This window comes from Papaver somniferum, chromosome 9, assembly GCF_003573695.1.
Source record: "Papaver somniferum cultivar HN1 chromosome 9, ASM357369v1, whole genome shotgun sequence".
NCBI lineage: Eukaryota > Viridiplantae > Streptophyta > Magnoliopsida > Ranunculales > Papaveraceae > Papaver > Papaver somniferum.
Genome location: NC_039366.1, coordinates 166,692,333 through 166,705,927, shown reverse-complemented (window position 1 = coordinate 166,705,927; position 13,595 = coordinate 166,692,333). Strand labels below are relative to the sequence as shown.

General features: G+C 38.5%; 1 protein-coding gene across 1 annotated transcript in view; it reads left to right on the top strand.

The window, feature by feature from the left end:
- Window positions 1-8,790: 8,790 nt before the first annotated feature.
- Window positions 8,791-13,595, top strand: part of LOC113312834 (serine hydroxymethyltransferase 3, chloroplastic-like) — a gene marked incomplete at its 3' end in the record, with an annotated part of 58,422 nt that continues 53,617 nt past the window's right edge. Inside the window, exons 1-2 of the mRNA XM_026561570.1 lie at window positions 8,791-8,922; window positions 9,005-9,463. Of these exons, the coding sequence (XP_026417355.1) occupies window positions 8,791-8,922; window positions 9,005-9,463 (591 nt within the window). The remainder of the gene's footprint in view (window positions 8,923-9,004; window positions 9,464-13,595) is intronic.

The following is a 13,595-nucleotide window of genomic DNA, read 5'->3' as shown; positions in this document are numbered from 1 at the left end:
ATTTACACCCTTCGTAGGTCCCGCTGAAACGTTAGATCCTAGGATTATAATCAGAAATGCCGACTGATTTACTGATGGACGTAGATATCGACTCAATCAGAAGCTCGGGCATTAAAAACATCCATGTCCATATCTGCATTGTGCGTTTCAAATTGCTTTCCAAAAATATAGCTGAGTGGCTGACTCGCATTCAACTCATCTTGGAATAAAAGTTTTTTACTCCTTGAAGTGAGTAAGGACTAAGGAGATATATATATATATATGATGATAGTATGTATAATGTAGGTATCGGATAAACTGAACCTGTTTTCTTAAGGTGGTTGTTGATATTAATATGGCAAATAATGTTTCGTTAATTTACTCAAAGTAATTTCGAAGTGACAGTTGAAGTAACATGATTATAACATCATTTGTATATTCTTTTTAACGGGTAAAAATTTGAAGATATGAATGTTGTATACAGATATGACCGTTGAAGTAGTCGGAAAGAAAAGGTATGACAATTGAAAGAACATAATTATGATATTACCAAGATAATTTCTTTAGAATATCTCACACGTTTGTTCTTTAGATAACGTACACAAAGCAATTTCGAAGTGACGGTTAGAAAACTTAATAATTACAATACCTGTTGTAATTTTTTTAATCGACAAATTAGATTGTTATGAGGGTAGTTGATATAAATATTGTTCATGACAATTAAAAGAATATAATTGTGACATCAACGATATTATCTCTTTTACCAACGAATTAGACTCCTTAAGAAGGTAGCTGATATAAATGCTACGACAATTCCGATAGGAGGAACCAAATCCAGTAATTAAAAAGACCACGTGCATATCCAAATCTTAAGTCATTGTGGTATAATAATCAAAAGGTTTATTAGATGTACGCCAACGGCTACTATTTTATATCCTATGTATACGACACATCATCCACACTTTCAACTCACACCGTCTCAGCTTTTATCTAGTATTATATACTACTTCAAACTCTTATCAAATCATATCACTTATACTAAAAGAAAATTGACCAGAAATCAGTATGTTATCTCAAGAAAAACATTTAAAAAAGAAGAAATAAAGTGAGACTTTGCCCATTTCGATTTTTTGAACACCTCAGAGTACGAAAACCTCATGGTTGTCTCAATGTGGAATTAGTTAAAAGCCCAATTCTAAGCGAGGTTATTTACTTTAAACTTGATCATTCACTACAAATAAGGGTTTCATGTAACCACACAATTTCTCCCTTGAAAAATTGTGTGTGTGTTGCATAAGGTTGTTTTCCATATCTTTGTTCTTCACGAACAAGAGTAATATTTCAAGAGACTTTACATGGGGAAGCACATGGAAGTTATCTTCTTTCATAATTACGGAACTTGTTCCCAGGTGTTTTTCATAAACCTTAGTTTTGATAGATCAAAATATCTTTAGATTTTCTAGGTGATCTTGTGAGAAGGATCAATTGGGTTACGGAACCGTAAACCCTAATTGTTGAGAAGTATTTTCTAAAGAGAATTAACTTTCTACTAAAGGATTTTTAAGAGCATCTTCTAAAGAGAATTGGGGTTTTGCTATAAGGTTTACAAGAGGAATTCCTAAAGAGAATTGGTGTTCTGCTAGGAGTTATAGGGGTGCACGAATACAGCTGAAGCAGGTATTACATCTAGTCCGAAATCTGGTAGTAGGTAGTTGGTGTAATAGCTTAAATCGGTGAGTGTTCAATCTGGACTAGGTCCTGGGATTTTCTACAAGATTGTAGTTTTCCTCGTCAACAACAATCTCTGGTGTTCGTGTTATTTTTTTTCTGAATTATATTGTTTTATCTCTATAATTGAAATATCACAGGTTGTATGTATCTAAACATATATAGTATTATCTCAACCGTAAAAAACTTACAAGACTCGTTCTTGTTGAATATGTATCATGGAATATAGATTACAAGGCTTGTTCTTGTTGGAATTCAGCTCGTGAACAGTTTAGCAACCTACCTTCTCTAGAATACCTTGATTTATCTTGTGTGTGGCAGCCCAACAGATAATCCATTTTTATTGTGTTGAAAGTGTACCCTCACCAAGAAATGTCTTAGTAAGAAAGATGGTGGGGAAGGCACAAGAACTAGAGCGCACATATTACTGGGTAAGATAGGAATATTTGGTGAAGCCTTAGGATTCATGATTGAATTCTTTTAAATGGTATGTCTATAAACTTGAGAAAGCTTTATGATTCTATCATTATATGCTTGATGCCATGATCCTTTAATATCAAAAACATTTTCTTTTGTTATTGGTACTCTTACTTTTGCTAAGTGATTTGATGAAAATCTGTGTATCATCATGATTAATTGTTTAAACACTTACTTGAAGTTAAATACTCAATGTTTCTGAAGACACTAATATTCATCTTTGTTTCATGTTGAACCATCAATTGCTCCATAGAGATGTATTCATGCCAAATAGTTATGTGACCTTCTGTAGAAATCGTTATGACTGTAAATTTCCCTATTGGTTGTCATAATTGTCTTTCATATATGCACCTATAAGATTCAATATAGTTTTATACGACTCAAGGTGTACCACATCGCTTGTGAGTCCAAATTGTGATGACTTCATGTGGGTATCAACACTTCTATACAGATCATACTAGAAAAATAAAAAGTCTTTTTCTTATAAAAAATAAAATAAAAAATGGGATACCCAAATATCTTTCCTCTAGAGACATTTTCTTGACCTTCATCCTCCTTGCAAGCATTATGCAATGTCTCTCATGTAGATTGTTTGAGAAGTATACAAATGAATTTTGAAAATTTATTTGTTGACGTGAGATACAACTGTTGGAAAACAATTAATAGAAAATTTATTTTTAAAGTTTTTAAGAAAAATAATAGCTTATTGTTTTCTTTTGTGAATGAAACTTTTTAGTCCCACATCGGGGAATTCCTCTTTTTTCGTTGTATTATTCCATTATATAAACAAATTCTCTACTTTTGTAAAATCCATGGGAAAGGGGATTCTCTATTTTTTAGAGAGACCCCCAAAGGAAAATATTTTATGGTGATTTCTTTAACGTTCGCAATTTTCCTTAAGGGTTTTTTCGGAGTTTACAAGATCAAGTTAAGCATCTATTACATATGCTAGTAGTAGGTGTAGTAGGGTGTTTTATCCTGGAGATATCCGTCCTGTGAGGGATATAGCATCACTCTTGAGTGTATCCGGGTGCTAATGTCTTAAGGACGGCGTGTTGAACACGTGACTCACTCTGTTTTTCCAAAGTTTTTCCTTGTTACTGTTGCAGAGATTTGGGGAGCTCGTCTGTTTCATCGAATCGATCACTTCCATTATAAAGGAGCTAAGTATCAATAGCTTTTGCTTATTTGATTTTTTTCCTTATTTTGATTATTGCACCCAACAATATTAAGACATTAGAATTTTGTAATAATCATGGATGTTAATTATGGAGTGAAAAATAAAAAAGAATTTTTAATCAGCTATAGAGTTTCGAATTTATCTCTTAACCTAAAAGGAATTTCGATGAACCCTTTTGACCTAATGTAGTAGACATCTTTATCGTTACCCACATAAAATTTCAGAACTTTTGGAGTTTTAAAAGTATTTTTTTGATATTTTACAAAATAGAGAAACGTTCTTGAAAAATTCTGGCAAGCAGAAATTTGTTGTTGCCTAAATTAGTTTTTATGGGGTAACCACGAGTTTTTTGATATGATGATTCAAAAGAAGTTTGTAGATCTAGATGTCATTTTTAAAACTTATATTTTATTTTCCTATTCGGAACTAAGGTTTGTGAGATGTGGTGTATTTGGTGATTGGAAAATTACCATGTCTGTGGTCAGAGTATGAACGAAGATTGTGACATGAAACTGGAAAGGGACATGGCTACTAGGCGCATGTGGATGAACACAAATCTTCCAAAGCTGACAAAGGCGAGAACATCAAACAACTCTAAGCGCAGTCTTCATAAGAAAGGTATGTTTCATAAAATTGAATCCGACATTACTTTAATTAAGGGTGATTGTTATTTTGTAAAATTCTTGGCCACCCGGCAGTAAATTGTAGACAACATAAAAACCTTAATAAGTAGAAAGTTATTGCTAATTTAGTTGAAACAAACTAGAACGACTTTAGTGGCATGATGTCGGAAGTTATTTTAATAACCAATGTGAGAGACCAGTAGGTGGACTCTGGAGCCACCAAGCATGTTTGTTTAAACAGAGACCTGTTCACCTCCTATCAGAGGATAGGGGATGTCGAGAAACTATTTATGAGTAACTTATCTGCAACAGAGGTTGCATAAAAGAAAAAGGTCAAGCAGAATCTCATATCTGTAATATCCTCACATTGAATGAAGTTTTCATGTTCTGAGCATATGCAAGAATCTTGTATCTTGTTCTGTTGTAGGTGGTAAAAGTTTTAAGCTTTTGATTGAATCTGGATAAGTTGTTGTAACTAGGCAGTGATTTTTTAGGCAAGAGTTATAGGACTTTGGGTCTATATATGCTTACCGGACAAAATGATGAAGTAGTTGATTCTTGTGTTTTCCTTTGTGTGATTGAATGTTTTGCATGGTAGACATGGAACCGTAAACTTATAAGTCAAATCATAAACTGGAGAGCGTAGGCTGCATACCCAAATTTAGTTTGGATATTGAAAACACAAAAGTTAACTCTTCGTAGAATCAAAATACGCTATAAAACCTTTTAGCAAAATTGTTCAGAGTAATTCTAAGACCTTAAACCTAGTTGACGTGAAATCAACCCAAACTAAGGTGGTAAAAGGTGGTTTATAACTTTCATAGATGATTGTACAAGGTACTATCTTGTATACTTACTTAGGGGTAAGGATGATGCCTTAGAAGCCTTAAGAGTATAAACTTGACATTGAAAGCGAAGTATATGTTACCACTAAAAGGGTTAGGTATGAACGTGATGGCATGTATGAAATTCATATAGAAGAACTTTACTTGTTAAATGTCATTATTCATGAATAAAATAACCTTTAAAGGATCAAATAGAACTCCATATAATTATGGTAAGATAGAAACCTTCTTATGCATACATCAAAGTGTGGCGGTGTTTGGATAAGACAGTTATTCCTTCTTCTAAGAGAACTAAGATAGGAACCAAACTTTTGATTGTTTCTTTATATGATATCCGGAATACCATACAGCATATAGTTTTTGGTTGTGAGTTCTGATTTTCTGACTCTGGTATGAATACTATTATGGAGTCTAGGGATGTTGAGTTCTTTGAACATTTTTATTGTGAAACATGTCTCTCCTCAGGGATGTGTTTTTAATCCCTGGATGTTTTTCAACTAGTCAGAATTTACCTTAATTTACCTTCAAAGAAAGATGAATTAGAGTTGATCCTATGAGAAATAAAAGGATTACAACTGAGACTTCTTATGGACCTGACTTCTTAATAAGCCTAGCTTAGTCTGAGATCCATAATCGTAAAGAAGTCGTAACATTTACTAAAACCCTACTCTGGTAAGAAGATTCATTTAGTGAAATGGACCCACTCCATCATAACCAGAATTGAGAGCTTACTAATTTACCTCTAGGGAGTAAGACTATATGATGTAAATGAGTCTTTAAGAGGAAAGGTAAGGTAGATGGAAGTGTGGAAAAATATAAGGCTAGGTTGGTAGCTAAAGGCTATAAACTAAAAGAAGGTGTATATTTCATTGATTCTTATTCACCCGTGACGATAATTACTTCCGTTGAGATGCTAATTGCTATTGCTGCCATAAACAACTTAGAGATACATCAGATGGATGTTAAGACAGCTTTTCTAAAACCGTGAATTAGATAAAGAAATTTACAGAGACTAACCTGAGGACTTTGTAGCGAAAGATTGTGAAGACAAAGTTTGTAAGTTGAACAAATCTTTGTATGGTTTTCAAATAAGCACGTTGTTTATGGGTGAAAACTATTTCTGCTGGTTTTGGTAATTTGGGGTGTGTGGATGAGAAATGAATCTAAACCCTAAACAAATGCACTGCACGGGAGTGCTTTTGATTCGAGAGATCAATCTGTACAATTCTCGCCTAAACCAAGAAATGGTCGTTCCAGACTTGCTTCGGTCACAAAGTGAAGGAGATGTGGTTGATCTTAGGGAGGGAAAATCGTGAAGGTGTTGGTTGTTTTTGACTTGTATCAGAATACCGAACTGGCTTGCAATAATGTAAGCAAAGCTCTGTGTGTTTGAATACGTTGTATCAACACTTGGTTTTTTTCTTGTCTGTTTTATGGAAATAGGGAGGAGAACCTATTTATACAAGTCATCGAGCCTAACCCTCATCTCTCGTAGGAAGTGGAGGAAGTGGAGTGATGGAATAGCGGAGTCGTGTTAGTGTCACACGATCAATCATTGCCCACTTCTCCCATCATTACTAACCATCCATGTCTTCCTGACACGTTCTTGTGATGGCACGTTGCATGCTGCACGCTGTAAACCGCCAGACCAATACCCCGGTATGTATCCCCCAGTTTGTGACATGCTTGATGTCTTGATTGTGTGGATCGTGGGACCCACATAAGGTAGCATACGGTGCTAGGTTAAATAACTAAGTTATTTGGGAAACTGATATTTATGAAATAACGTGTGTATTCTATGCATGTAATGCATCGAATATATTCAATATGCATGAAGCATCGCTGTTTTAAAGCTTATCGGAGTAAGCTGTGGATTAAGCGTCTCAAAACAGTTGCACGCATAACTAGCTTCAAGTGATTGTTTGGAGGCTGCGTAGGCAAGCCCTCCCTTCGCCGATCACATGATGTGGTAGAGTGATGGATGGTGATCACCACGACACCTTATTGGCCAACTAACTCCTAGCCTGGGCTGCCTAACCAAGCTGGTAGAGTTGGACGGACGAGATGATATATGACGCTCATCTGCGACCGTTGATGAAGTTTTAGGGTTTTGAAGAGGTGCGCAAGCATCACTCTTCAGCTTGGTCGAATCCAAGCATGGGAGACGATTTTGGCAGGACCAACCGAGCATGCGTGTAGACAGCTTGCCGGTGTACACGTCTGTACATCACTGTCCCATGAAGATGTGATCTAAGCCACTCAATTTGTCCCGCAAAGTTGAGTGGTCGAGATTTGTTTGCGGCAGAAATCCGTTGTCGCAAAGGAGTTGGAAGCCGCGCGACATGCCTACTTCGGGCGCGCGTTTCGAGACGCTCAGCCATGATTGGCCTTGGTCGATCGGTCATGCGTGTAGATGGGCCCACGGTGATCATGTTGACATGATCGGGACCTTTTAAGTCTACATCTACACCCTCCATCCATGCTTGCGAAGATGGACGCTCGTGATCAATTAACGACACATGTAACATGCCACAAACCCTAATTAGGGTTTTGGATCGGTCATGTGTACACGACTTCAACCTAACGGTTTGGAAAGCTATGCTCCTCCTTTGAGGAGGCCGACCATGTGGGACCCACATTGAGCCGGTGGTGAGCATGTGTGTACTTGTCCCACGGTCATAGGCTTGATCTAAGCCATCCAAACATGCCGGTGAAGTTGGATGGTTGTGATCAATTTAAGACACTAGTGGACATTCCTGTGACCCTTAAAACATCACGTCGGCCGAACTTCGAGCAAGCGTTTGCTCCTCCCTGGCTAGGTCGTGAGAAGGTCGGTCAAGTAAGTAAAAATGGGGCCCGCCGGTGTGCAGGACAACGCTTGTCCAACCGGTCATGGGACGATCTATGTCGTCCAACCATGCGGGCGAAGTTGGACGGCCACGATCTGTTTTGAGACCGACATTGGCAGTCTTGTGCGTACAATCTTTTCCAAGCTACTCCACACCAGCCCAACCATCCTACTTTAGGCTTGCGTTCGGTGGTTGTTTGGGAGGTGTGGTATGTATTCGACCGACTAGGGAAAAAACGGGCCCGCTGGTGGTCATTAAAGGTGGTAGCCTGCTCCTGCTGAGGATCGTCTAGGCTGGTTAAATCATGCGGCCAACTTGCGTTGTCGTGATTGTTTCTGAGACTGACATGGACATCCCATATACTCAATCGGGCTAGTATAACAAACCGAGAGATGTAGCTTGTACGGGTATTTCGTGCATGCCTCATTATCGATACTTGGAGATTCGTGTCACTCTGTTGAGAGCAACACTCAGTCGTCATGCCGCACCATTAATAAGGGTTCTGCGGGAACATCACAGGAAATACAAGGCTAATCGCGCATTAATTAATATTGCTATAAATTCACAGGGTATATGGGATTGTTGCTACATGCTCCAACCTGGATGAATTTTGTGTATTTAATTCACAAAATACTGGGATTGTTGCCACATGCTCCATTCTAGATGAATTAGTAAAGTGAAGAAGTATTCATCACTTATCAATGGCTTTATCCTTTGCAGGATGTCAGCGCATAAATTTGGTTTTACAATTTTAGTCCTGACCTAAAATCCACCATCAACATTATGTCCCCTGCCTAGCACATAATGGTTGCATCATTGTGGGGTAGGCATGAGATGGTGACAAATTTGCATATTGAAATGACCGAGCTAAAGTAAATACATATTTACCGCATAGATAGACATCGCCAGGTGTTTTCTTGGAGCTGGTCAAACCTGATTAGGGTTCGGGAGAAAAGTACGACTTGGTCGGCGTTGAGGCCTTATTCATCGGATAAGCTATGTTGCAGCCGATTCAACCTTTCTCTAGGGTTTTCTCGACACATGTGCAGGGGTTTTAAAAACCGCCCATTGTTGATAGGATTTTCTTGCAGAGACTCCATCTCTTCATCATGTCAAACGACATCAGATCATCTTCTTCGTACCACCCAGGCTCGTCTGCTAAACGCGCACGATCATCTGAGGTTCAGGATGAACAGCTTCGCGATGACTCTCCTGCTCGTATTCGCCGAGTTAAGAAGACCGTACTGATTCGTTCCCTTTACTTTTTCTAAACCATTGCTTGTTCTTCATGATCATACGAATAAAGTTTTCTCTTTTTTGCAGAGACGCCCATGTGTGACAGTGATCGATGATGATGATTTAACCAGCCCTCCTCCTTCGAATTCAAACACACCTACTCCTGTGGACCTTGAAGATGTTGATCTGGGCATCTCTTCTTACGAATATCCCAGTGCATGTCTTCCATTCGATATTCACATGAAATGCATGTCTTCCAGTTATCGAACCGTCGGCAGATTCTTGGTGCGGAAGAAGTTTGTGCCTTTATACACAAAAGTACGGAGGAGGTATGGCCATATTGCAACCAGGAATGTAGTTCAGCACTGTGCATCTGCTTTGGTTACCACAGTAAATTGCCTTCTCCCTATGATTTCCGAGATCGAAGATATCTCCATCTGTAACATTGCTGAATCGAAATTTGAGGAGTGGGAGAACATGGTGTCTACCTATGAAACGATGGGATTCAATGTGGGTTGGTTGCGGCAGCGTCTTGACATCATCAAGGTTGATCGAGCCGGCATCCTTGCGAACGTAGTTCTTGCTGCGAAGGCTATCTTGGAAGAAGAAAAGGCTCTGGACGCTGAAGATGTGATCTAAGCCACTCAATTTTTCCGGCAAAGTTGAGTGGTTGAGATCGGTTTGCGGCAGAAATCCGTTGTCGCAAAGGAATTGGAAGCCGCGCGACATGCCTACTTCGGCGCGCGTTTCGAGACGCTCAGCCATGATTGGCCTTGGTCGATCGGTCATGCGTATAGATGGCCCCACGGTGATCATGTTGACATGCTCGGGACCTTTTTAAGTCTACATCTACACCCTCCATCCATGCTTGCGAAGATGGACGCTCGTGATTAATTAGCGACACATGTAACATGCCGCAAACCCTAATTAGGGTTTTGGATCGGTCGTGTGTACACGACTTCAACCTAACAGTTTGGCAAGCTATGCTCCTCCTTTGAGGAGGCCGACCATGTGGGACCCACATTGAGCCGGTGGTGAGCATGTGTGTACTTGTCTCACGGTCATAGGCTTGATCTAATCCATCCAAACATGCTGGTGAAGTTGGATGGTTGTGATCAATTTAAGACACTAGTGGACTTTCCTGTGATTCTTAAAGCATCACGCCGGTCGAACTTAGAGCAAGCGTTTGCTCCTCCATGGCTAGGTCGTGAGAAGGTCGGTCAAGTAAGTAAAAAGGAGGCCCGCCGGTGTGCAGGACAACGCTTGTCCAACCGGTCATGGGACGATCTATGCCGTCCAACCATGCGGGCGAAGTTGGACGGCCGCGATCTGTTTTGAGACCGACATTGGCAGTCTTGTGCGTACAAGCTTTTCCAAGCTACTCCACACCAGCCCAACCATCCTACTTTAGGCTTGCGTTCGGTGGTTGTTTGGGAGGTGTGGTATGTATTCGACCGATCAGGGCAAAAACGGGTCCGCTGGTGGTCATTAAAGGTGGTAGCCTGCTCCTGCTGAGGATCGTCTAGGCTGGTTAATTCATGCGGCCAACTTGCGTGGTCGTGATTGTTTCTGAGACTGACATGGTCGGCCCAGATACTCAATCGGTCTAGTATAACACACCGAAAGATGTAGCCTGTACGGGTATTTCGTGCATACCTCATTATCGATACTTGGAGATTCGTGTCACTCTGTTGAGAGCAACACTCAGTCGTCATGCCACACCAATAATGAGGATTCTACGGGAACAACACAGGAAATACAAGGCTAATCGCGCATCAATACTTCTTTATATAAAGGAGAATGTTGAAGCTGGCGTGTCAACTCCACATTCATTTTCAAGAATTCTAAATTATTGTAGCGCCACATAGGCATACACTAAGCGCCACATCATATATTATGAATAGACACTTCTTGAACAAGTATTTCGAAGAGATATGTCTTTTTGTTTAAGTTTTCCTTTCCTTTGGCATATGATACCTCGATTCAGTTTAATTCTTATTCAACAGAACGTATGAGAATATTTGTCATTTCAAAACTAGCGTTTGTCAAGCAAAAAAACCGTCCGGTGTGGGTTAAGAAGTGCCTTTTCAACACTAATGTTCTATTCGGGTATGACGCTCAAAAGAAAATCTATATATACTGCACAATTTCTTTCTAAAACAATCTCAGAATAAAACGTCGAAAGAGTTATTTATTTAGAAAAAGTAGGGTAATATTACTTCATCTTCTTGCATCCAAATCTGGTATCTTTGCTCAACAACGTTATTTTCATTTTTTTTTTATTTTTTTTTCCAGCAACAGTTGTAGCGAAGGCAGATGATACATAAAGAAATTGTATATTGGATTTACTGAGAAGGGATCTCCTTTCACGAACAAGAAGTTTGGGTATCATTATTTTGTTAGCTTCGTAGTTGCATCTTCTTTCGACTTAGAATCTCTTTTTAAAATTTTAACCTTGAACATCCGTAGTTATAAATGACCATTTATTCCACCCTTAACAAGCAGTACAATTTTTCTATTTTTTGATTTAACATTTCAGGGATGAATTTTGGTTTGTGTAGTTATCGTGATTCCTATACTTATGATAGGAACATGATGAACACAATTACTGACAACTGAAGAACATGGAAGTTGTATTAATTTTGTCCAGCATTTTTCTTCTTACAGTGTACAGTTTTCTTTCACTCCTTTTTCATGGAAGTCGTATTAATTACAGAGATTTTTCTCTGCCCGCGATTTTTCTCTGCAGTAGATGGATCAAAACGAAAAGAATCTTAAAAGTACGTTCTCTTTTGTGAATAGACCGCTCACTCATTTCTCAGGCATAATGAACAATTAAGAACAAGAAGAAGTTTTTTACTCAGAATATACGAAGAGATGCGTCTTTTCAAGTACACTATAACGTTTGCAACTTCTCAAGCAATAAATGTTTCTTTGGGTTCCGCCGCTTCTGGGGAAATCAACATATATAGTATCGCAGTTTTTCTTCAAGTTCTACCCAGCCACCATTTTTCAAGGTGATGAATTTTGTTTCCGATTTTAGGCTATCCGAAAACTAATCGAAAAGCTTCCACTTCATTTCCAAGAAAATCTCAGGATACGATGGCCGTTAATCGGGAATAATATCTTTACAGGAGAAACTATTTTGCTAAAGATCTTTACATTATGGTCACAATTTTACAAAATTTCAAATCGTTGTTGTTGTGATAATATATATTGCATCTGACAATTCCTTCTTAGTAATTTTTTACAGGGAGAAATTTCAACAGAATTGATACCGATATGCCGGGATTCACTTATATAACTATAAGAAAAAGGTTCCAAGCGTTTCGACAAAGATATAGGATCCGTATGCTGGATGATGGCCTATAAATAATAAAAAAGATTTATTACTTTAAGATATTTATCCATGAATTTTCCCATTTATTTAATCAAAACTAGTGAGAAAATCCCTAGGTGAACAAACTAGTGATAAGAAAAAACCGGTCATATTATTTCTACCAAATAAAAACCGTTTCAAATAAAATTGGGACAAAAACCCCAAGCCAAATAATAATGTGTAAATTTAGTTTTTGTTACTTTAAAAAAAGACAAACATGCCCTTGACCTTTTCTTCTTCTTCTTCTCTAATTTCTTTCTTCTTCTTTCTTCCGTCTCCTTCTCCCACCACCATCATCACCAGCAGCAACAATGGATCTCCACGAAGACCAACAATAATTTTATTCTCCCCCGACACCACTACACGTCCGTATCTCACCACTACCACCACCCTCCTCCGCCTCCTTCAATTCCTTTATTCGGAACTTCTTTATTACTTTGTTTCGTCACCAACCGCAAGAAATAAACGAAAAGTTTCGATCAGATCCGATCGAAACAAAGTAATGAGAGCTTTTCCCCCTTGTGTAAATTCAATCGTCGTCGTAATTTGAGTCTTACACAGAGAGAGAGAGAGATAAAGAGTTCAGTTATTAGTTAAAGTAACATGTAATTACAATTGAAGAACAAGAAGAACATATATGGGTTGGTGACGAATTGATTCTGCTACTGATGAGTACAATTGAAGCAGGAGAAAATTGAAGATGAAATTGAGTCCGATCTTGAGAGAGGGTGGAAGGAACTATTGAGTTCTGAACCGAGAAATTCAAGGGATTGAGAAGATGTTTATGTGGATATCAGAGAAGAAATCAGAAAATGAAAAGGATAAAATGGGTTTGTTAAAGATGGGTATTCGATTCGAAGAGTTTGTGAAGATTTAGAAGATAGGTTTAACTTGGATTTGATTTCCAGTTGAACAAGGGAAGTTTTGGTTCGATTCAGAGAAGATGGGGTCGTATTAGGGTTTCCTTGAACTGAGATTTGAAACTGGAAATGCTGCAATTGAGAAGAATTCTAGATGGGTTTGATTTGTTTATGTTGTTGCTTTTGAGAACAATACATGGAGATAGCAGTGGCGACAGTAAGCTGAAGATAATGTTGCTAATGATGGCGGAGACTGAAGCTAGAAACTGAGATGAAGTGATGGTTATGAGCTACAGGGAATAGAAGGTTTGCAAATTGTGTAACTGATGCTGAACTGAAGTAGCAGAATGAATGAAGTCACAGATGAACTGGAGTTACTGATGGAACTGCAAGGAGGAGGAGTTGTGCTTTGAAAGGCCTGAACCTAGATGTATGTTAG